At 39.7% G+C, this 24,614-nt stretch overlaps 2 protein-coding genes across 2 annotated transcripts; one reads left to right on the top strand and one right to left on the bottom strand.

Moving 5' to 3' along the window:
* The first annotated feature begins 375 nt into the window (after positions 1-375).
* On the top strand, positions 376-10,424 carry LOC144018018 (mitochondrial inner membrane m-AAA protease component AFG3L1-like). Its single transcript, XM_077520083.1, has 18 exons — positions 376-601; positions 1,567-1,657; positions 1,762-1,821; positions 1,915-2,024; positions 2,121-2,270; positions 2,366-2,440; positions 2,611-2,735; positions 3,348-3,597; positions 3,662-3,799; positions 4,850-5,003; positions 5,078-5,185; positions 6,549-6,674; positions 6,775-6,885; positions 8,393-8,508; positions 8,600-8,800; positions 9,743-9,937; positions 10,008-10,219; positions 10,302-10,424. Exons 1-17 carry the CDS (start codon positions 482-484, stop codon positions 10,203-10,205), a joined length of 2,328 nt encoding a protein of 775 aa, XP_077376209.1. The 5' UTR covers positions 376-481; the 3' UTR covers positions 10,206-10,219; positions 10,302-10,424.
* dbndd1 (dysbindin domain containing 1) lies at positions 10,266-23,802 on the bottom strand. Its single transcript, XM_077520088.1, has 4 exons — positions 23,337-23,802; positions 19,341-19,514; positions 15,525-15,662; positions 10,266-10,981 (listed from the first exon to the last, which is right to left on the bottom strand). The coding sequence occupies exons 1-4, from the start codon at positions 23,365-23,367 to the stop codon at positions 10,824-10,826; spliced, it is 501 nt and encodes a 166-aa protein (XP_077376214.1). The 5' UTR covers positions 23,368-23,802; the 3' UTR covers positions 10,266-10,823.
* Between the last annotated feature and the right edge of the window lie 812 nt (positions 23,803-24,614).

The following is a 24,614-nucleotide window of genomic DNA, read 5'->3' as shown; positions in this document are numbered from 1 at the left end:
ACATAGTGTCTCATCAATAGTGAGCTGTTTTTAGAACAGGCCTGCGGGCCACTCATGTAGATGATATCGGTGACAAAAATTAAGACTCTTTACCAAAACAAACGTGCATATTTTTTAAATGTGGGAGGCAGTACTTGGAGAAACTTGTGGGGGGGCTTTTTAATCTCAATGGGACATGGGTTAAATAAAGATGATGATGATGATGATAGTACGAAGAAAAAATGGAATTATTTGGAAATCAGTGTTTCAATCCGGCGGATTCTGTGAACTTTTGAGAGCTGCATGTTTGTATTGTCCAGGGGGAACAACAACCCCATCTCAAATCACACCAATTTGGTTGTGTAACCAAATCTCGCGTGACTTCGTGGACTTGTTACTGTTCGTGTGTGTGTGACGACGAGTACGCCGCACACCGCGTACGTGCTGTTCTGACAGTGCAACATTGAAGCCCAGAGATGTTGACTTGAGCACCGTTGACACGATGCGGCTTCTTGCTGTCAGTGTCGGCCGCTTTCGGAACCGTGTACGGTCGGTTCGGACGTGGAGTCGAGACGTCACATCTATTTCAGCAACTTTTCGCGATGGCGGAGCTCTCGCGCTGGTATGGTTTGTTTATTTACACTCTCTGTGTGGGAACTTCCTTTGTTTACTTGCACTCAGAGATGCTCGCTGACTTCTCTCGCTCATTTCACATTCGTTATAGGCGAGCTTTATTCTAAAAAGGGACATGTTTCATTCAAAAGTTAGTTATGTGTGCATAAAAAAAATGCTTGTCCCTCCCACAAAGTTTAAATACATAAACCCTATTTGGCTTTACAATTATAATAACAATAATAATAATTAGGGGTGTGAATTGCCTAGTACCTGACGATTCGATTCGTATCACGATTCACAGGTCACGATTCGATTCGATACTGATTAATCCCGATACGAATTTATAAGTTGATTGTTGCGATTTTTTTTCATTCAAATTTAGAAAATACTAATCAGTAAGCTTGTAGAGTGTAAGATTTATATGAAAATGTATTATTTATTTATCTGAAATTTCAGTCTTATAGAGGTTGTAATCTGTTTCATGTTTGAACAGCATTAAAATAAAATATTAAGGCTTAATGTTCCGTTCATATAACATTCTTCCATGCTCAAGGTGTGAATCCTAACCCGAAGTCAGACGTTTTGTTGAATATTTTTCCATTAAAAATGGAAGTTTAAAAATCGATTCACACACACACACAAAAAAACAGAAAAAAAGGCAATGATGATAAGACGGTGAATCGGTAAGACTACCGAATGAACAATTCTGAGCTCTTAAAAAAAATAAAAAAAATCGATTTTTTTTAATCGACTCGAGAATCGCGCGATGTAGTATCGCGATATATCGCCGAATCGATTTTTTTTAACACCCCTAATAATAATTATAATAAAGGTTGTTGAAAGAGCAGAAACTGAATAAATGTGGTTAATTTATTTATTTTACTCATAATCCCTCATGGGAAATTCACTACTCGGTCTGCTGTCTATTTTAAGTTCCACTAGTTAACGTGTCCAACACCATCTTTATTGCAGAAGACCTCACTGATCCAAAGAAAATGTGCTGGACTTCACCAAAACAGATTCCCGTTTGTTCGTTTACTCAACTCAAGCAAAAAACCCAGAGGTGTTGTAACAGTACACATGGAATGGTTGATTTTGGGCTTAGGTGAAACTTTTATTTTATTTTTATTTTTTACCGATTTTGTATTCCCTGTGCAATTGATTTAGGGTTTGACAAGTTCTTCCCAAAGAGCGAAGGGGCCGCTGGTGCCAACAAATCAGCTGAAGGTGAGGAAGGCTTGAAGCAAAATAGGGACACAAAATTTGTTGTTTCTGTTAGTCTTCTGTGTGTGACCTGTTTTCTGTGACTTTATACTGTAGATGCAAAAAGTAAGCGACGAGAATCTTTTAGGAAGCAGCAAGTGGAAATGAAAAATGACCAAAGAGGTGGACAAAAGGACCAAGAATCAGATTGGTGGGCTCGTTTTCAGGTGCAAATGAAGAGTTTAAACTTCAAATATGTACACCACTTAAAAATACAACAAAGTCCTCTGTGTCCAATATATTTTCACGTCTTTATCAAACAGGAACATTTTCCATTTGACGAAATAACTCTACGGAACCTTGCAATTGGTGCAGCTGGCATGGCTTCGGCGTTTTTCTACTTTTACTTCCGGGAGACCGGCATCCAGGTCTCCTGGAAGGACTTTGTGCATCATTACCTGAAGAGGGGCTTAGTAAGAGATGAAGATTGTTCAGTTTTTTTTTTCTCCCTTTATTGATGCTTTCAACTGCAAGAACTAACTCGCCTCTTCTTCTGCTGTTTTCACAGGTTGATCACCTGGAAGTTGTCAATAAACAATATGTCAAAGTAATTCCTGCACGTGGCGTTAACACATCAGATGTGGTTAGTAGTACGAATAATAAATGTGTCATTTCTGAAATGTTCTTTATAGTAAATGCAATTGGACAATGTGGAGCCCTGAAGAAAAGTTTAGACTTGCAACAAAACAAAAAAATACAGGTACTCGTATGATTTTTCTGCTCTTCTAAAATTTTTCGTTTGTTTTATTTCAGACTTATTTGTGGTTCAACATTGGCAGTGTGAACTCATTTGAGCACAAATTGGAAGTAGTTCAACAGGAGCTGGGTTTGGACTCCACATGCAAAATACCCGTTCTCTACACCAGTGAGAGCGACGGGTGAGGATTATAATCCCGTTATCCCTGGATCTCCTCTTGGGCATTGGTTACCAGGGATGTAACGATAAGGGCAATATCGTGATATTGTGATATTAAAACTGCCACAATATCGTCGTCGTCATGTTCACAGTATTTGAAAGGAACACATTTGTTAAAAAAAAAAGTCATGTTGATTTCCATTTCTGCAGTTCTAGCACCCTCTAATGGCTAGTTTATTAGAGCAATTTAATTTTCATTAGGGATGTTTTGGCCTTCTATGTTTAAAATCTATGCTAATTGTCAGATGAAGGGGAACCTAATTTTCTTGTGAAGCGATAAATGTGTGCTTGCATTTGCAAAGAAGTGCCTCAATATTGTTATTAGAGATTGCCGGGGGTTTATATGCATTGCTGTTATGTACAAAAGCACAATATTGTGCTTTTTTTTAGTATTAGCTCTTTTTGTATTTTATTTTTATTTTTTTACAATATTGTGACCTTTTTTAAATATCGCTAATGCCCCCACAATATCGTGATAATCATCGTATCGTGACCTTCATATCGTTATAATATCGTATCGTGATGTTTGGATATCCCTATTGGTTACATCAGCCTGTTGTCTTTCCATTCATAGGACATTCTTCTATCGCGTTCTCCCAACCTTACTTCTGGTCGGCTTCTTGCTGGCGGGACCCGGCGGTGGTCGGGGACGAGCAAACCTCTTCGGTATGGGTCAATCCAAAGCCAAGATCATCAAAGACGACATTGGTGTTCGCTTCAAGGATGTCGCGGGCTGCGAGGAAGCCAAACTGGAGATTTCGGAGCTCGTCAACTTCCTGAAGAACCCTCGGCAGTACCAGGAGCTTGGAGCCAAGATTCCCAAAGTAGGCTGTTTGAATTTGACATTTGGACTTTGTCTTATAAAGAATCGGGCATGTTTTGGTGCAGGGTGCAATATTGTCTGGTCCGCCTGGAACGGGGAAGACTTTGCTCGCTAAGGCCACCGCGGGAGAGGCTCATGTTCCCTTCATCAGCGTCAGTGGCTCGGAATTCCAGGAAATGTTTGTTGGCGTGGGCTCTGCAAGGGTCTGTCACATTTTTATCTCGACATGCTTTCATTTAAGCCCACTAGGCCTAATTCACAATTACAATGTTGGACATTGATGTCTCCCCCCCAAGCGCCATTTGCAGCCCAACGTCCATTCTTTAGTGGCATGCAGTATTTCCTAAAAGTAACACAGACCTATTATCGGCGCCGATTTTTAGCATTTTGACGAAGAACTGATAGACGATAATAGATCATTTTAAAACTGTTCAATTTTTAGTCAACTTTATCAGAGTTGCTGCTGAACCTGGAGACTCTCTGCACCTTCTGTTTTTGTTTGAAACAAAACTAAGGTAAGTGAAAATTTACATGAACTTATTTGCTCCCAAAAACGTATAAATATGTTCTATTTAAAATGTATTAAGTGTCCCAAAGACGTATTAATACGTTTTTTTTTATGCTAGAGCATACAGAATGCTTTGATGCAGCCTCTCAACTGAAAAGAATGGTTGAAAAAAAAAAAGGTAGTTATTACACTAATGACCAGCAGGTGGCAGTAGAGCAAAAGAGATAAACCAGGGCCATGTTGGGAAAAAAAAGCTCTCTTACTCACATTTCTAAATAAATTTGGGAATGATTAAATTTAGCCATATTCTAATGCTAATTACTGCAAAACGTAAACAGATCAAAATATACATTTTTTTCCTGATGAAAGAAGAGACTCTAATCTTTCTTTTGGTAGGTTCCATGTTTTTATAGCAATATTCTGTATACCAACATTTTCATAAAGACATTTCAACAAAATTAAGAATTGAAGTTTGTATTTTTCAAAATGTTGATGCCAAAATTTTCGCTTACAGTATCCAAATATCGGTTATCGGCCTACTTGACTACTAAAAATATGTATCGGTCTACCTCCCGTCTATTCTCGTGAGATGCAGGGCTGTGGGACCATCCCGAAATACTAAAAATCAAACAATTTGCCTTGTTACTTTCTAAGGAAAGCTTTGCGGTAGCAGGTTTTCAAAGATATCTTAGGAATCAGATACTCTCAAGTAAACAGAACGTCTCTTTCATTCGTCCCATGTTAGATCCGGGACATGTTTGCCATGGCACGGAAAAATGCCCCTTGCATCCTTTTCATTGATGAGATCGACGCAGTGGGTAGAAAGCGAGGCAGAGGAAACTTTGGGGGCGACGGTGATCAAGAAAACACACTCAACCAGTTACTAGTTGAAATGGATGGTAACCAGATTGTTGCTTGTTCTTGATGTCTGGAAATCTCTCGCCGCCTCTGTGATGAATGAGTTTCATTTCAGGCTTCAAGAGCAACACCGATGTGGTTGTTTTAGCCGGGACCAATCGAGCTGATATCCTGGATCCAGCTCTGACGAGGCCTGGACGCTTTGATCGACATATATACATTGGTATACAGCGTTCCCTCGTTTATCACGGGTTCATCGTTCACGACCTCGCTGTTTCGCGGATTTTTTACGGCTTTCTTTTTTTTTTTTTTTTTTTTTCTTTGATTTTAACAGCGTGCTTTTTGGTTTGTTTACTTTTTTTTGGTCTTTGTGCGGCCGTATCTCTTGAACCATACGTCCGACCAGGGACACACGGGTATCCGCGGGACCTTTCCAACCACATCTGTCCCGTCGCTCCACAACATTGCATAGAAAATATATTCTGTACTGTATAATAAGTAAATTTAAAAAAACAATAACATACTTTTAATGGAAAACAATGACTGTAAATGAAAAAAACAAAAAAACAAAAAAATTATGAATGAAAAAGCATTCATAATAAACTAAAAATCATACCAAAATGAAAAAAACATAAGTGAAAAAAAAAAAATATATATATATATATATACTGTGCTGTATAAGTAAATAATAAAACAACAACATACTTTTAATGAAAAACAATGTAAATGAAAAAACAAAAACAAAACAAATGAATGAAAAAGCATTCATAATAAATTAAAAATCATGCCAAAATGAAAAAAAAAAACATAAGTGGAAAAAAATATATATATACTGTGCTGTATAAGTAAATAATAAAACAACAGCATACTTTTAATGGAAATGAATGTAAATGAAAAAAAGAACAAAAAGCATTTATAATAAAGTAAAAATCATACCAAAAAAAAAAAACAATAAGATATAAAAATAAAATGAATAATAATAATAAAATAAAATAAAAATGGTCATAATTAACGGGATTTTTTATTTTTTTATTTTTTTTAATATTAACGCGGATTTCCATTATCGTGGGTAGTTTTTGGAATGTAACACCCGCGATAAATGAGGGAACACTGTACTTTATACTGCTGTCTATAGTTAGACAACAAGCCTCACATTAAATAACTGTCAATTAGTTTTTTTTCCCCCAACTTAATGGATATTAGATTTGTCTGCTCCCTTCTTGGCATCTGTTCACTCTTAATGTCATCATCTGCAACCACCTGTTTTCTTTTATCTTGACATTTGAGCATGTTCTTGATCTTTCCCTGCCCATCTTCAGATCTAATTTAATGATATTCATTTACAAAAGACAGACAGGTTATTAAATGGGAGAAAGGTAAATGTTTTGAGCCATGCGAAGGATATCTAGCTGGCAATATTGTAAGCAAGAATGTCTTTTGAGTTCTTGCTGTTTATGTAAAAAGTGTTGGTCGAGGAGGGTTTTGAATTGATGGAGTTCCCCGGGGGTCACGTGATTGCCGTAGTTGTTTTGTGCTTCTCGGAAATGCATTGCTGCTGTTTTTCCACTCTTACACTTTCTCTCCAGGTCCACCCGATACAAAAGGCAGAGCTTCCATCTTTAAGGTGCATCTGAGACCTTTAAAGTTGGACCCAGGTATACAAGTTGAGGCTTTCGCCGGAACGTTGGCTGCACTCACTCCAGGTTTTACTGGTAAGAAGTTATCAGCCTCATGTGTAGACACTCTTATCTATAAATAGGAATGAAATGTGTCTTAATGGCATCAGTGGGACGATCCTTTGTGTGTGTTCAGGGGCCGACATCGCCAACGCTTGTAACGAAGCCGCTTTGATAGCGGCGCGCCATCAGAACCAGCGTATCAGCACCAAGCACTTTGAGCAGGCGGTCGAGAGGGTCATTGGAGGTGAGATCTCGAGCACATTCATTCGGTGCCTTGAGATACAAGTTTACATTGTTCCGTGAGTGCCCGTAACTGAAAACGGTCGTATCTCAAATCAGCTTTTCGCCATTGAAATTCCATTAATCGAGTACGGTCCCCAAAATAACTTAATGCTTAACTTTTTTATTTTTTTTTATTTTTATTTTTTAAGAAAAATAACATTCTATAACAGTGAACTTTATAAAGACATGCAGTAATAACATAATTTAATAGAATGTAAAGAAAATAAGCAGTTTTTGCTTTTGTGTTCTTTTTTTTTTTTCTTCAGTTCTTAGGACATTTGCTACTCCTTCTGGTGTCTGCGCCTTACCTAGGGGGAGTATATAAATCCACGTTCCATATTATTATGCAAATGATGCTTTTCTCTGATTACTGCTATGTAAATGGATCTCAGCATAATTTTTCTCTAACAGTTGGCAAAATATGAAAATTTGACAATTATGAAAATGCCATTTGCGCAGTAAGCCGCAGTGATATTGGTCATTCTGTGCAGATGATAAAGAATATATGCATGTAAGTATTGTTGTATTGTAATCTACATGTGTTGCTTTGCTTTTGTGTTAAAACGTCCATCCATTCTGTTGATTAAAAGTCTTAATTACATTCTGGCACCAATGCTATTCGTTAGCCCGTGTTAGCATTATAAGGTAGCACACTTTGAGGCCAAGTTGTGTGGTTATTTAAATACAAAATGTGTCATTCTCAGTTTTATTGTGTTTAGTTTGACAGCAAACAAAACCGCGGCTATTGTCTCAAAAATCTAAAAAATCAAGTTGCTTGTATCTCAAGGCACCACTGCACAGTAATCGCCTTCATGTTCGCAATTCACTATTCACAAATTCACCTTTATGTATTGTCCATTCAATGAAGGCTATCTCCAGCTGTTTGCTGGAAAAAAAAACTCCCTCTTTCTAAAATGGCCTTAAATGCCACAAGATGGCGCTAATCGGAACAAAGTACATTTATGTCAAGGACGCATGTTGAAGGGAAACATCTTGATAATGGAAAGCCTTGTATTTCAGAGAGGAGCTAATAGTTGATAAAGAAAATAAATTACAAGAATCTTTTACTGTATTTTTCATGTGCCAATTTGGTAAGAAAGTTTGTTGAACTGCACGTCTCATTAGAAGTACACATTTTTATACTTTGGTATGCATAACTGAAAAAAAGACTTGAAACACTCATCTCATTCACTCCCAAAAATGTATACGTTTGTTTTTGTCTGGTTTGATGCACCTTCTGACGTGAAGAGGTGGCTTAAAACAATGGTAGTTACTACAAAAAATGGCCAGCAGGTGGCGGCAGAGTGAGATCAGCCAGGGTTACGTTGCACCAAGCTCTTTTTTTTTGATAGTGTTTTCACCAGGAATGTGAATATCGATGAAACTTATCTGTATTCTAATGCTAATTGCTGCAAAACATAAACAGATAGAAATATACTTTTTTTTTAAAGCAAATTTGTGTCTGTCAGGTGTGGAGAAAAAGTCTCAGGTACTGCAGCTTCCAGAGCGGACCACCGTGGCGTATCACGAGGCCGGCCGTGCCGTCACTGGCTGGTTTCTCGAACACGCTGACCCGCTGTTGAAGGTAAACCATCTGCCGTCTCTCTGTTTTGTAACGTGTGAATATTTCGTCCCTGTAAGAGAATCATTCCAATTGAGTATTGTTTTTCCCTCAGGTATCGATTGTTCCAAGAGGAAAGGGGCTGGCCTACGCTCGATATCTGCCCAAAGAGCAGCATCTGTTCACACAGGAGCAGCTGTTTGACAGAATGTGCGTGATGCTCGGCGGCCGAGTGGCCGAGCAGGTTTTCTTTCGTCGGATCAGCACGGGGGCGCACGATGACCTTCGGAAGGTCACGCAGTCGGCTTACGCACAGGTGATGACATTAGTGTATAGTGCTGCTGTTTGAGAATTCAATTATTGTTATTATTATTATTTTTTTTTTCCCATCACTTGATACATTTTTGACATGAGATCAGAATTCATGGAGTTCTGTTTGAAAATTTCGGTTTAGTCTTCCGTCGTTTGTCGCGGGTATTTCGTTCCAAAAACTACCCGTGATGATTTATTTATTTATTTATGTAATTCCTGTTAATTATATATATTTTTTCATTAGTTTTTTTTTTTTGTTTTAGTATGATTTTTACTTTATTATAAATGCTTTTTCATTTATCGTATATATTCTTTTTTCATTTACATTCATTTTTCCTATTAAAATTATGTTGTTGTTTTTTATTTAATTAACAGTATAGAGCACCGTATATATGTTTTTAATTTATTATTTATGAATTTTCGTTTTGGTATGATTTTTAGTTTATTTGAATGCTTTTTCATTCATCATTTGTTTTGTTTTGTTTTTTTTGTTTTTTTCATTTACAGTCATTTTTTTCATTATAAGTATGTTGTAGTTTTTTTAATTTACTTGTTATACAGCACAGTAAATATTTTTCTATCTCGGGAATGCAATGTCGTAGAGTGACGGGATAGACACTGTTGGAAAGGTCTCGTCGAGACGAATCCGGGTATGTCCCCGGTCGGACGTAGGATTCGAGAGATACGACCGCGCAAAGACAAAAAACAAATAAACAAACCAAAAAGCACGATGTAAAAAAAATAAAATAAATCCACGAAACAACGAGGCCGCGAAAGATGAACTCGTGATAAACGAGCGAACACTATCACAAAAACATTCCATTTGTACTCCTAGCTCTGCTTCCTATAATTACGCCTCGTACAGACGTAAAGCACAAAATAAAATCTTTCCGCACTCGATTCACGACCTCCTCAAGCAATCGAACGCGTTGTCCTCCTTCCTCAGGTTGTGCAGTTTGGAATGAGCCAGGCGGTGGGTCAGGTGTCTTTCGAGCTGCCGCGGCAGGGCCTTCCGGTGGCCGAGAAGCCCTTCAGCGAGCCCACAGCCCATCTCATCGACCAGGAAGTCCGTCTGCTCATTGACTCCGCCTTCCAGCGAACGCTCCGGCTTGTCAAGGAGAAAAGCGCCATGGTGGACAAGGTGAGAGGAGCAGTGTTGGGTAGAGTAGACAAACCATTACCGAGGGAATCATTTGCCTCGTGTGTCACAGGTGGCAAAACGTCTCCTAGAGAAAGAGATTCTAGAGAAGTCCGACATGCTGGAGCTGCTGGGGCCGCGTCCTTTTGGAGAGAAATTCACTTATGAGGAGTTTGTGGACGAGCTCGGGGACACCTCCCAACCCGAGACACGTGCGACAACAGAGCAAAATAAATCCGCTGTTTATTTGACGCAGCGTGGAGGAAGATAACCGTCTGATTTCAGGTGAGCGTGACCAATGAAGAACAAAAAAAAACTTATTACAAGGAAGCACAGTTTTCAAGACGTTTAATTTATCCTCCCACAGTCACTCCCATCATTCTGGATGATCATCGGTCCGGGTATAGACAAGCTAAATTGATTAAAAACTAATCAAGTAACTGGGCTGTCACTTCAGCTTGTTGTTGTTGTTGTTAAACAAGTCTTGGCACTTCATTGTGTGTTTGGCATTAATGCAAATTGATTAGCTCAACATTTTCATTCCTCCATCATTTTGACTTGACTTTGGAAGGCCAATGTAAATTAGGAGATAGTCATCACTTTGGAAGATCAGGAAAAGAAAAGGATTCTAAACCAACTAGGATTCTGTTACTACCCTGTCTGTCACTCCAACACACAACTTCAAATCTTCAGAGTGAAAAAAAAAAAAAAAGGAGGGGAAAAGGATGCGTGTACTGAACATTGTGAGAACACCGCAAAGTGTCCAGAGTTCAACGTGAGCTCATCTGTTCATCATCAGCAGCACAAAAACACCGTCAGTGGTCCGGTGGCGCTCAGGTTGCCGGCTGTCCGATCCGAGCTTCATTTTCCCGCCACGTCGCGCACCGCGTCAAGGTTGTTTGGGCCTCTCCAGCTTCATGAAGGGCTCCGCGGTGGTGTCCGAGTCGCTGTGGTGCTTCCTCTCTCGGGGGAGCTCCGCCTTGCTGCAGCGTGTCCACGAGGGAGAGCGCATGTAGCCTCCTTTGCCCAGCACTGCCTGCTGGGAACCTGACACACAAAAGCAAGCAAATGAGGGACATGGTGCTCTCATACAAACACCCGCAACACTACTGGTCATGCTTTAGCCATTCCTCTTTTCGCCACCTGGTGGCAATGCCCAACCTTTGAGAAAGGAACAAATAAAAAGCGAGTCACAGGCTGGAGTATTTCTAATGGCTTCTCCTAAGTGGACAGCATTCTCACTGCTGCGCCATAAATTTCCCCAGAGCCACAGCAATATCCTCACACATTAGACACATACAAGGTAAGGAGGGGCTTGATGGATGAGTATTGACCTAGGATTAATGGCTTCGCCGCAGGATGTTAATTAGAAGCACACTGACCTGCAAGGTAGTTTGTTCCAAACACTCTCCAACACTTGGTCATTGTATTATCTGAGCAGTGTGCATACTTGTTATATGCTACTACTAGTCAAAACTGCACTAGCTGACATCTGCACGCTAGTGCTTGTTGTGAAGTGCTACATGTTAACTAGTACAATTTATTTCATGCCAAGATAGAAAGATAGTTAGATGGGGGGTTAGGGTTAGATAGATGGATGGATGGATTGCTAGCTACCTAGGCCAGATAGATAGATAGATAGATAGATAGAACGATAGATGGGGGGTTAGGGTTAGATAGATGGATAGATGGATGGATAGCTAGCTACCTAGGCCAGATGGATAGATGGATAGCTAGCTACTCGCTAGCTAGGCCAGATAGATGGATAGCTATAGCTACTCGCTAGCTAGGCCAGATAGATGGATGGATAGATAGATAGATAGATAGATAGATAGATAGATAGCTAGGCCAGATAGATAGATAGATAGATAGATAGATAGATGGATAGCTAGCTAGCTACTCGCTAGCTAGGCCAGATAGATGGATGGATAGCTAGCTAGCTAGCTCGGCCAGATAGATAGATAGATAGATAGATGGATAGCTAGCTACTCGCTAGCTAGGCCAGATAGATGGATGGATAGCTAGCTAGCTAGCTAAGCCAGATAGATAGATAGATAGATGGATAGCTAGCTACTCGCTAGCTAGGCCAGATAGATGGATGGATAGCTAGCTAAGCCAGATAGATAGATAGATAGATAGATAGATGGATAGCTAGCTACTCGCTAGCTAGGCCAGATAGATGGATGGATAGCTAGCTAGTTAGCTCGGCCAGATAGATAGATAGTCTGTCATTTACTCCACCTCAATCTTCCAAAATGCACAAAGAAAATGGCAGTAAAGATAAACAACAAGCCTTAGCTATTTGAATGTTTTCCCTCAACACGGATTGTTTCCATCAGGGTAAACATGAATTATTTAGGGCGCCGCATTTAGCATGAACTCGTTCACCCATCCACCTCTCTCTACAGCATTAATTAACATCTCGCTCTCCTGTCACATGGCCTCCAACCAGTGACGCATAGTCACAGTTTTCCAATTTCGTCAACTTGTTATTAACTCGTTAAATCCTTATTTAACTGAGTGAGAGAAGCCCGAGAACTTCAGTGAGTGATCACCAATAACACCAAAAGGACGAAAGATAAAATTGTTTAGTTGATGTTCAACTTAAAATACATCAAGAAACTCAGTGGAGTCCTCAGGACATCTGTCTGAGAACATTCTGGAATTATCTTCAGCATTCTTTGGAGATGGAATGGAAAAAAACGGAGTGACGTGAAACATCAAGGAGAAGAAACGCGACTGAATCTTTGTGATGTTTATGCGTGGGGGCAAACCGTAACATTCTGTCACATTTGGGAACACAATGACAAAGGCACATGATAAATCAAAAGTCAGAATGTCAGACCTTTGATAAGGAAGGAAAGTTTGCTGCATTTCACAGCGCTGATCTATTTTTACTGTTAAAAAAAAAAAAAAAAAAAAAAAAGGTTGTCTTGAGGTTGGCAATTTTGCTAATTGAAGCAGATGCTGTTCTGCATAAACAAAACAAGTTTTCCGCTTTAATTTAATCGTCCACTGATCCGCGGATAACTTCATGAGTCATAACATCATCGAACTTTGTAACTGTAGTTTGTAGCAAAAATATTTCAGACACTAACAGCAGATAGAAAAAGTCTACACACCCCGTTTTAATGCCAGGTTTTTGTGATATAAAAAAAAATTAAACCAGTATATATATATTTTTTTTTTTACACTATTACTGTGAACTATAACCCGTACAACTCCATTGATTTTCTTTTTTTCATATTTCACGAGGTAAAGTATAAAACAACTGAAATAATATGGTTGCAAATGACTTATGTTGGTTTCATTTTGAGCGTACAAACATTTTTATTGTATTTTTAAATAGCAATTGTATATCCACCCATCCATTTTCTTGACCGCTTATTCCTCACAAGGGTGCTGGAGCCTATCTCAGCTGGCTTTGGGCAGTGGGCGGAGTACACCCTCGACTGCTTGCCAGCCAATCGCAGGCAATTGTATATTCAAGTTTTAAAAAAGCATTTGTTAAGATTTATTATATGGTGATCAGTGATCACTTGTGGAGTCATACAAATTAGAATATCTAACATTTTAGTGAAAATGATGCCTCTAAGTTCCAAAACTGCAATTGTGGATAACGTTACGCAAGAGCTCACATCATTCACTGACTGGATGATAAATTGTTACTGAACTTGTCCACATTCTTGTTTTTTTTTTGTCTGTAATTATTCTCCCCATCACACAACCACTCCTAATGTTCATCTGCTGCGCAAAACGCCACAGATGGTCCACTAGGAAGATAAGTCACACTTAACAAGCAGCACCATAATGTGTAATAAAACAATAAACAGGAAAATGGTGAGGAAATGAACAAAGCAGTTTTTTGTTTTTTCAAGTTACTGTGTTTAAAAACCAGCAAACCATGAAAGCTACATTTACTAATTCCACTCCAATCCTCTAAGTGGCAGTAAAGCTGATTAAAATATGAACGTTTTCTGTTTCTCATCGATGATCATGATAATTACAATTTTGGTCTTCTTAATTTTACATGAAGCTCCTTTGAGTGGGCGTAGGAAAAAGGCTGCTGGGTGTCAACAGCAGGCACGAGTTCACGGTCTGCATGCAGGATGAGGCATGCAGGCTCATGAATAAAACATTTTTGCCTCCTTTTCGGAAAAAAAAAGTGGATGGGGTTTTCACGCACCGGCTGCTGTGAATGAAGCACGTGCAGGATGGACTCTCGTGCACCTTTTCCCATCATGCATACATGCATGATGGGAAAAGGAACGTTTCCGTCCTGTTCTGTTCTTTACATGGAGGACAATTTCCACTTATTTCTCTTGTCACTGATGGATAAAATTGACCAATATCATTTCATAGAGCAATACATATTAAAGAGATGCGTGTACTTGACTGGTGTTAACGTGTCCTTGAGCCGGGATGTGTCCTCATGTTTATTCATGAATTTTAGTCTTTAAAATATTCCAAATATTTCATCAGGCCTTATGGTAAGGAATGTGCGAGTATATCAGAATTACAAATTCTTTCAACTTTTTTTTTTGACATTGAGTGCCTCTCAGTCAGCAAATCTCCTTAATGGTGTCTCGCATTGCAGCAAAATTGAAAAAAAAAAAAAAAAAAGCTGCTATAGAGCAAACTGATTCTGAACAATAAACTAGTTTTTTATTATATCTTGTTTTATGTCTGCAGCCAGGTTGGTACAGAAAATGAGAATCTGCTCTCAATTGCCTTACATGGATAAATAAAGGTTAAGTAAATCAAAACAAATAAATGTTCTTTAAAAAAAAAATCAATATTGTATTTCTTATGAGAGAATTTGCATGGAGTCTCAAGTTGGAGTTCTCTAATACATAAAATAATAACTCAGCCGGTTCTCAATTTCCAAATCTAAAGCCAATTAAAGTGGATTTTTTTTTTTTTTTTTTTTTAACTAAATGTAAGAACACATCTGCAAAAATGGGTACAAATGATACTTTCATAATTTTTCACGTACAATTAGTACCTTTAAAAACACACTTTGCAACTTGCTGTCGACTGAAAATGACATCACAAGGACTCAGGTAAGCAATCACAGCTCACCTGTTTTCTAGGTTTGGTCATGTGACATTCACAAGCTGAGCTGTGATTGGTTACCTGAGCCCTTGTGGTGTCATTTCCAGTCGACAGCAAGTTGCAAAATGTGTTTTTAAAGGTATTAAGTGTACATGAAAAATAATGAAAATATCAAATTTATTATAGGCAAAATATTCATGTTTGCAAAAAATGGCTAAATAAGTAAAGTATCCCTTTAAACAATGGAAATAATGTGGTTGCAAAAGTATGCACACACCAACTGTTTTCAGAACTATCATACCACATTCAAAGTCATGCGAAATAGGAGTCAGCACACACCTGCCAACATTTAATGTGATCTGACAAATAAATTGGGTGCTCTAGTAGGCTTTTTTAGTCATAGGCAATTTAAAGTCATACTTTTTGCTTCTAAGAGTATAGAATAGTGGGACAAGTCGCAAAATTGGCACACGTCAAGTGGCTTATTGAATTTGTTCATGTGCCGGATCATTCATGTTTGTGTGCGTGATCTCACCTGGCGGACATTCATTGTGGTTCTCCTCATCGGAGTCGGCAAAGACTTCAGCCAGCTCTTGGTCCGACATGTCGGTCAGCTCGGTCAGATCCAGGAGGTCAAAGTGGACTTCCAAAGAGGACACGCTGCTCAGAGGTTCTAGAGGGGTCAAACAAACAGTAAAACGGGACATTTATAAATCTTGTGTTCACTCTTGAGTTTCTTCCTGGACCTTAAATGTGTATTTCTTTTGGCGGCTTAGACGGCCCCTAAAGCTGCAAATACTCATGTTCTATTATGTATATGGAATATAATATTTTACCAAGACATTTTGGAACTTCAAGCCCATCAAACACTTTTAACTCTTTGACCACCAAAAACGTTTAATAACGATTAGTAAAATCACGATGTATGCCGCCATAAACGTTAAATGACGTCAACTACGTTTATTTTATTTTATTTTAATCATTGGAAGTGTAAGTGCAGCGCTGCCTGGTCAATGGGTTGTGGAATCAAAAACAACACTAACTATGGCCAGCAGATGGCAGTATTGTATCTCTTTAATGGGCTGCCAATGTATGGAATTGTATATGGAGTAAAAGAACACAATATTCTGTTTTCCTTGAAAGATGAGTTAAAATGCTTGAAATTGGCTGGCACTGTGGGGCTTGTTTTATGGAAAACGTGAGGCAGTAAAAAGAGTTAAGAAGAACTACAACAAAGAACATGGCCAGCCACCATGTTTAAAGTCACCGTGTTTTTGTCCATGTGTCCTAAAACATGTTCTTCCGAGTCCCGTGCTTACTAGCTGAACCCGAGCGAAAGAAAGATGTCTGGAGGACGAGCCGAGACAGATGGAAGCAAGTCTGTGTTTCCATGCGATTCGGGCCGCCTGCCAAATCTTGGATTAAACACTTCACAGACTGCGTGGGCATTAAAAAGGCTTCGACTGCAGCAAGGTGTTATCGTTCCCATTTCCTCATGGCTGCAGTTAGAAGACGCGAGGAATACCACAACAACAGCGTGAAAAACTGGAATGCAAAAAAAAAAGATGGTGGTAGCCCTCTCATTCGACTTCAATCTGTGTGAAGATGCACGGGGAAGTGTTCTTTCTTATGGGGAATTCAATTATGACATTCTGGTCTCCTCACTGATAAAAACATTGAAATCTTGAGCTTTGATCAGCGGAGAGTTTCCCAGCACAGACTTCACAATGGAGAGTAGTGATGGGAACAATAAGGGCGACGACGCGTGGAGATGAAACAAAGATGAAAGGGAGGAATGGAGGAATTGATGAAAATGACACAATCATTTTTTTCTGCCACCTCCTTTTGTGCATTGCTTGGTTGTCATTTTTGTTTTTTCTAAATCCTTCCTGGCTTTCTCCCCCACTCCTCTTCTCCTTAAATAATTGATCACAGGGCTTTCTCTTCCACACAGAAAAATGGCCTCTTTGTGTGTGTGCATATGTGTGTGAACTGACATATGTATTACCCCACAAAGGGAAGATGTAAAGCTGTAGTAGCCTGCAGTCAAATGGGTGTGCTCATTTGACACAATTCCACTATTGCTAGTGTGTCTTTAAAGCGATACAACACTTATTAATCATTTTCCAGTATTGGATTAGGCATTGTGTACAAAGAATAAAAGTGAAAATATACTTGTCATCTTATTCCCCGAATTTTATTTTAAACCGATTAATGCCACTCCCAGTTGAAGTTTAGCAGGTGCTTAGCTTGTTTAGCGCGATTGAACTGTCAACCAAGAGACAGTAGCATTTAGCGTTAGCTAAAGTAATAAGACAACCAACAATCACCAGATTAGCAATTATTATTTATTTATTTTTTTTTATTTTTTATTGTAAATAGTTCCTGGTGATGATTTATTGTAAAATTTGATTTTCAGTAAAATTGTAGTCTCCTGTTTTTTTATTTTATTTTAAAACTCTGGTCACCCTAGTTTCAGCATGCTAGCTTAATGCTAACATTTCATGGGAAATGCCATAGATGAAAACCCTGATTTATAATGAAAGAAAGAAAGAAAGAAAGAAAGAAAGAAAGAAAGAAAGAAAGAAAGAAAGAAAGAAAGAAAGAAAGACATAAGTGAGAGCCTCTTGTCCGCCATTCAGTCTGGTGTTAACACATTCTGGCATGAATGGATCTGCTACAACAAACTGACAACATACTCTCGCGCACACAGACACGTCTAGCGACCGACTGCACGACTGCGGCACAAGCGAAGTTGTCTATATTATTGAAGTGACATGCCTCCAGGCACGCACGGTGAGTTTGCGCCGTTGTCAGGTGGCAAGGCCTGCCAGTGGGTCACAGACATTAGCCTGTGGATGAGCTTGTCGCAGTGAAAAACGCTCGAGTTAGCGAAGCAGATAAAAGCTGCCTTGTCACATGTAGCCCCAGTATTCAGCGCCGTGTTGCACTGATGCACAAAGAGACCTTTCAGCATTCTGGTCTGTGCTGCAGCCATCTTCAAGAATGCGGGACCGGAATGCTTAAAAAAAAAAAAAAAAAAAAGGACTGTAATCATTAAAAGACTTTAAAGCACCGGGGAGGATCGTTTGATAAAATGGTATTATGGCTCAGAATTATGTTTTAAATCTTTAAAATGTAAGTCAGTAGGGCATTAGGAATTTAGGACCGGTGGTATGAGGTTGTTAAAAAGCCAATCTCTTGCCACTTTTCTCATTTATTATGACACACACTTAGTATTGATTCGTTATCCTGCTCAAGTAATCATCTTTCCATTATTCAATTATAACCTCTTTTATCCTGGGGTACATTCAAGATTCACCCGTGATAGGTGATAATGCAACAGAGAGATGATATTATCATTTTTACCCCTTCCACCTGCTTTAAACACATTTAAACATTTGAATAATGCACTTAAACATATCACAACAGACTTAAAAGTAGGCCTGAGATTGCGCAAATGACCATTAATCAAATGTTATGTTGCTATTAATAATTAATGATACTTGTTTATGTGAAGACACTGATCATGTCAATGATTTCTCACAAATATCAAGATGCAATACTTTGTTTTGATAAATCTCTGCCAGCGTTTACATTTTCAGATGATCATTTATACAACATTCCTAGAAAATCACAAAGTGAACCCCGTGATAGATTATTGTATAGCATCAATCAGAGGTAACAAAAAGAAGACTCTCGCTAACTGTGCTTGCTTCAAACTGTTTGTCATTTGGTTAAATTTGATTGTAAAACTAACATATACTATTGAACATTGTACTGTATATTTAAACACCAAAATGTTCAACCAAACAATTCCGTCTAATGGAAGTCCACTAGCTTAATGTAAACATATACTGTAATGCCATTAGCATAGCATAGCAAATAAGCGATGTGCGCATTAAGTTTGCGCATGCGCGCATGCGGCGGTGGGGGGCTCCCAACTACCCTGAAAACCGGAGATTAGAGTGGTGACAATCTTTGTGTAACTGTACACTTTAAAACTTGCAAGTCAACTTCCCCGATGTCAGTAAACCACATGCTATGGATGTTAATAAAAAAATAAAAAAAAACTTTCCAGCGGTTGAAACGTTTCTATCAGAGCTGATTCCATTGGATCCAATTTATTTTCAATGACCGTTTGGTAGTTTCGCCATACCCAAAACTACCCATAATGCACCTTGATTTCGAGACGCGCACATCGCTTATTAGCATAAACGATAGTTAGTTTCAAACAACATCTAGTTGAACACACAAACAAACACAAAATACAGCATTACTATAGTACCACTATATATTTAAAAGTTTATTTATCCAAAATATGTCTGCCCCCTCCTCCCTCTGTACTCACGTCTCTTCTCGGAGATGTGCAGCAGGCTGGCGGTGTGTCCCGTCCAGCCGCCCTCCTCCTCTTCCTCCTCATCCTCCTCCTCCTCCTCGCCTGCGGCGTGCCGCTGGAACTGCTCCTGAGAGAGGTTTCCTGAGCTGGAGGGCTTTAGTAGCTTCTGGATGTCTTTACCGGGCTCTAATGGAGCACAAACGCAAGGAGCAGCTCGTGTTTACGTGACTTGCAGGGAGCTGGAATGCACTTTAATGGCTTTGTCAGGTGACTGTTTTTTGTTGTTGTTGTTATTTTTATTAATAACGTTAATAAAGCAACCGCAGGGTTTAATAATATCTACACCGTCATATCTTGCACAGGACCACCCTTGACTCAGCCGAACAATAAACACAAATGAATTGAAATAGATTTGGTTCACATATTTTTGTGGAAATTTATGACAAACCACTATATTATTTTTCCATGTGATAGAAACATGTTTGTTTTTTTTCCCCTTCCATTTAATTTTCTTCTTTTCCTTCAGATGAAAAATGAGAAGAGCAGTACATGACTCCTTCTCAGCACTTGTTAGAATTATTGATTGAATTTCCCCAGAGAGGGACAACGATAAAACAACCTTGGCTATTAGACTGAAATACGTCCTCAATATTTAGACCACAAATTGGATTTGATTTCTGTCTTCATCTCTACAATTCATAGCTAGGAGGAGTAGCATCAACCAGGGTAACCTAAAAAATGTCTTTACAGTTTGCAGTAATATGCTGTATGGGCCGCCACTAATCTAACCACAGCATATTAATATTGCGTTTGAGGAATATGAGTTAAATGGGAAGTCAACCTTAAACATTATTAGACAATATGTTATATGTTGCCTCACTAGTCTAAACATAACATTCTGATTAATATTACATCTAAGGGGGGGGAGGCTATTTTGCCACTCGTTGTCGACTGAAGATGACATCACAGTTGGGGCAACGACCAATCACAGCTCACCTGTTTTCTGAAGATGAGCTGTGATTGGTTGTTACTTGAGACCTGAGCAACTGTGAAGTCATTTCCACTCGACAGCAAGTGACAAAATGGCTGCCTTCTGAGATGGATAAAAAAAAAAATGCTGGATTTTGCTGCTTAGCTCATATTCCACTAACGCAATTTTTACCAAAATACCAAATTTCGACTCGTGGGGCTGCGTAGAACATATTATCGTCAAGAATATATTTTTGGAATTTGACTTACAGTTGAAGCAGAAAAATCCATCCATTTTTATCCATCTCAGGGGGCGGCCATTTTGCCACTTGCTGTCAACAGGAAATGACATCACAGGGCTCAGGAAATGACCAATCATGACTCAGCTTCACAAAACAGGTGAGCACTCCTGCAGTGTAGCTTGCTTTCACTACTGTTCTGTATGCAATCTCTCTCCCATGCCTCAGCGCCTGGTTGTTTTTATGCTCAGCTTTTTCACCCCAATTGCTGGTCTAGGGTACTCCTCAGACTTCTATGGTAAGTCACATTATAAATGTGATGGCCATTAGTGGTTTGCCCACTTTGAAAGCACCTTTGGATGACCTCTGCGTGATTGAACCCATAGATGGACAAAGATTGATCTTTAAAATGTGGCACCTGTGTGGGACATGGGCCTGCCTCCAGAATGGGGAAGGTTGGTGTCATCGTCAGTGTCAAATTACTGCTACAATCTGCTAATGTAGAGCCACCAAGGCTAATCGACATTGTCCAAGGTAAATATTTGTAGCTTTTCAGGGCCAAACGATACAGTACAAGTGTTCCCGAGCTGTGAGGACAAAGAGCATACTATATATCTTAGGCTAGATATCTTCCATAGTGCACATAATATGATTTTGCAACAGTGAGCGTATGCAAATTTAAACTGTGTTGGAAGAGTACACGCAGCCGGACATCGCACCACCTGCTGCTGAATCCGCTCGTCAAGCTCAAGAAAACCGCTTCATCCCTTCCCGCGACTCTGATGGGCCTTCTTTTATGCGTTTCCGACTGACGAGATGGCGAGTGATGAGAAAATGAAGAAGGCAAAGAGAATGATGTGCGGTATGCTTGCCAAAACTTCAGCCAAAGTGTCTCGGCGCCGTGAATCAACATGTGTAGCACAATTAATATGCTGTATAGTTAACAAATGATTTCAAAGCCTTCATCATTTTCATCTCAACGCTCAGTGGGTGATTCTTTAGGCACACCTTAGTAATCTGATAAAGAAAAAAAAAAAAACTGCACTCCATCAGACGGAAAAGGTTTGTCTCATGCGTAACTGAAAATCAGACTGGTTCAATAATAACACTACATAACAAATAGCATTATTATCCTGGTAAAAGTACATTCGTATGATGCAGCTCCTATACTGGGGCTCAATAGATAAGCAGGTGTACCTAATGAATAGGCCTGCAGGTGAACAGTGGCTGCGTGCGCTACACAGACTTACTGGATGGATCGATTATTATTTTTTTTTTGCATGTGATAATTCACCCCCACCCCCCGTTTTTTTGCCTCATTGAATTTAATCTACATAAATGAATAAAATGTCATCATCAAGTACCAACATGAACATAATAAGTGGAAGGATCTCTTGGCCGGCTGGTTTCAGTACATGCTGACAAAGCAGCTCTGACTTCATGCAAATCTAGTCCAAAGTCAAAGAGCATTCTGAAACTTTTTAATAAAGACTCTTATCTGGGTTTCGAGTCAGCTGTGCAGCCGAACCTCACTTTTTGTCTACCTGATGCATACAGTGGATATAAAAAGTCTACACACCCCTCTTCAGATGCTATTTTTTTTGTGATGTAATAAAAATAACATCAAGATGAATTGTTTCAAAACCTTTTCTACTATTCATGTTTCTTATAACCTGTATAACACAACTGATTTTTTATTTTTTTTTAATCTTAAAAAATAAGAAGTATAAACAACTGTTACAATGTGGTTGAACGAGTGAGTCCATTCTCTTATAATTGGGATGTGACTGTTCAGAATGAACCAACCACATGTTAAATGAAAACATCTTTGCAATGTGGGAGGAGACCGGAGTACCCGGAGAAGACCCACGCAGGCACAGGGAGAACATGCAAACTCCACCCAAACACCAGAGCGTGGACTCGAACCCGAGTCCTCAATACTGGGAGGCGGACGTGCTAACCAGTCAACCACCGTGCCGCCCTAACCCTAATTTACCTATGTTAATTTCAGCTATTTAGTTCAACCTTGATTTTCATTGGTCTACAACAAAATCTCACAAGCACATGTGGGAAAATATGTGATGATGGGACGAAGCCAAGGTCGAGCTTTTTGGTCATAATTTGGTGCAAACACAGCATCACCAAAGAACGCCACACCTACTGTGAAGCAGTGAAACCTTCACACAGCAGAAAAAAAACAGGCTTATTTGATTTGTTTATTTGATTTATCATGGTGTCATTTTTGGATGGCAAAACGCTGAAAACCGGCCGTTCAACAAACAGGGCTGTGAGGACTTTTTTTTTTTTCTTTTTTTTTTACATCCACTGATTCATCACCATGACCTCTAACCTGTCTGACGTTCGCGTGAAAGTTAGACTGACTATATTTACCGTCAACAATGCAGTGCAGCAGTTTTGTGCGAGGCTTCCCTACAACGGGGCTTCCCTGACTGGCATTTCACACAATGCATCCACTATTGTACTTGTACAGCAATTTGTCTCTCATCACTACACTTTCTGCATGGCTGACCTGTGGTGTGTGAAAAGAGGCCCCCTGCTTTTTTTTTTTTTGCAAGTGAGCGTGCAACTTGAGAGCGGAACCGCATGCGAAAGACAATGACCACAGTGTGTTAATTGACTCTGTGTCGCCCCACATTGTGAACACGTGAGATAAAAAAAAAAAAAAAAAAAAAAAAAAAAAAAGAGGGTCAAGTGTGTGCCGTTCTCATGTAGTATGAACAACACAATACAAAAAAAGCATTCGAATCAATGTAAAGAAGAAGCAGAATTGTGTTCTTACCTGGGCTGGCAGCCCCTCCCTGTGCCTCCATGCGGCTCAACCAAGAGAGTCCTGCTGTTCACCAGACCAGCATCCGACAGCAGAGGAGACGGGCGGGGAGGGGAGAAGCAAGTGTATGTGAGGTGTGTGTGTGTGTGCAAGGGGAAAAAAAGGGAGGAGAACGTGGGTGGTTAAGCGGAGCAAAATCTCAGCTCCCCGTGGACCTTTCTCCTTTTTTTTGTTTTGTCCTATGTTGCCACAGATTTCCCAAACAGGTGTAGTTGCACGCTCGCACCACGTGGCAATTAAGATCGTCCATTGCAGAGCCGCAAACAGTGGGTCCATCGCAGAGGGGCGAAGTCGGGGTTCGGGAACGGCCACATCACGGCAAATTCCCAAGCTCGCCGGTTTAGTAAACACGACATTGTGAGGCTTCGCTTGACATGTATAGAATCCACTGAGATCCAGAGCCAGAGAAGAGAGAGAGAGAGGGGAAGGGAGGGTGTTGCTTGGCTCCCTTCCCAGACAGGGAGAGGGAAGCAAGGGGTGTCAGGGAGGGCTCTGCTTTGTATGGATGTCTATGAATGTGGTTGAAAAGTAAGTGCATATATTTTCATGAAGGACAAAAAAAAAAAGGGGATGCAAGTTTTCAAGCAAAGGATGAAAGGTCAAGTTCATCTGCAGCAGCATGCAACATATGTAACAAGTCTGGTGTGTGACATATTCATCAGGGATTTCAAAATGAACATGTATTTATCACGTGATTAATACGAAAATAGCACACTACCCTTTGTAATTTAATGGAGTGCCCCAAGCCCCCAACGCCGCACCTTCGCTGAACAAATAATGCTCTGAGGAAATTTGCTGGTAGAGGTTTCCCTCTTGTGGCCATAATGTGACATTGCAACTTGTCGCATTGAGGAGCGATAGAAAGGGAGGGTCGGGCGTTGGTTGGGGGGCATAAATAGAAATAAATGCTGCAATTGAAAATGTGACAGAATATGATATTTAGTTATTTTTTATTCATTTTTGTAACAATATTGGTAGAGGGAAGAAAATATACAGTGTAGCGAGCAGTGACGGGAGTCGGAGGCAGAGTGTTGAAGTCCGGAGCCAAAGACCGGCGGTTTATTGATATCAGCTTCTCATCGTTTAACAGCAACAACAACTCACTCTGCGCGAGGCTCACAGACCTACCAACATTTTGTTCTTTTATCCTTTCATCCTTTCATCCCAACAAACTCCCCCTTCGTCCCAACGTTCCGTGGGTGAATTATGTTCTAATCACTACAACAGGAT

This window comes from Festucalex cinctus, chromosome 4 (assembly GCF_051991245.1).
Source record: "Festucalex cinctus isolate MCC-2025b chromosome 4, RoL_Fcin_1.0, whole genome shotgun sequence".
In the NCBI taxonomy this organism is placed as follows: Eukaryota; Metazoa; Chordata; class Actinopteri; order Syngnathiformes; family Syngnathidae; genus Festucalex; species Festucalex cinctus.
The sequence above is the reverse complement of the archived record's forward strand: the minus strand, read 5'-3'. Positions and strand labels throughout refer to the sequence as shown.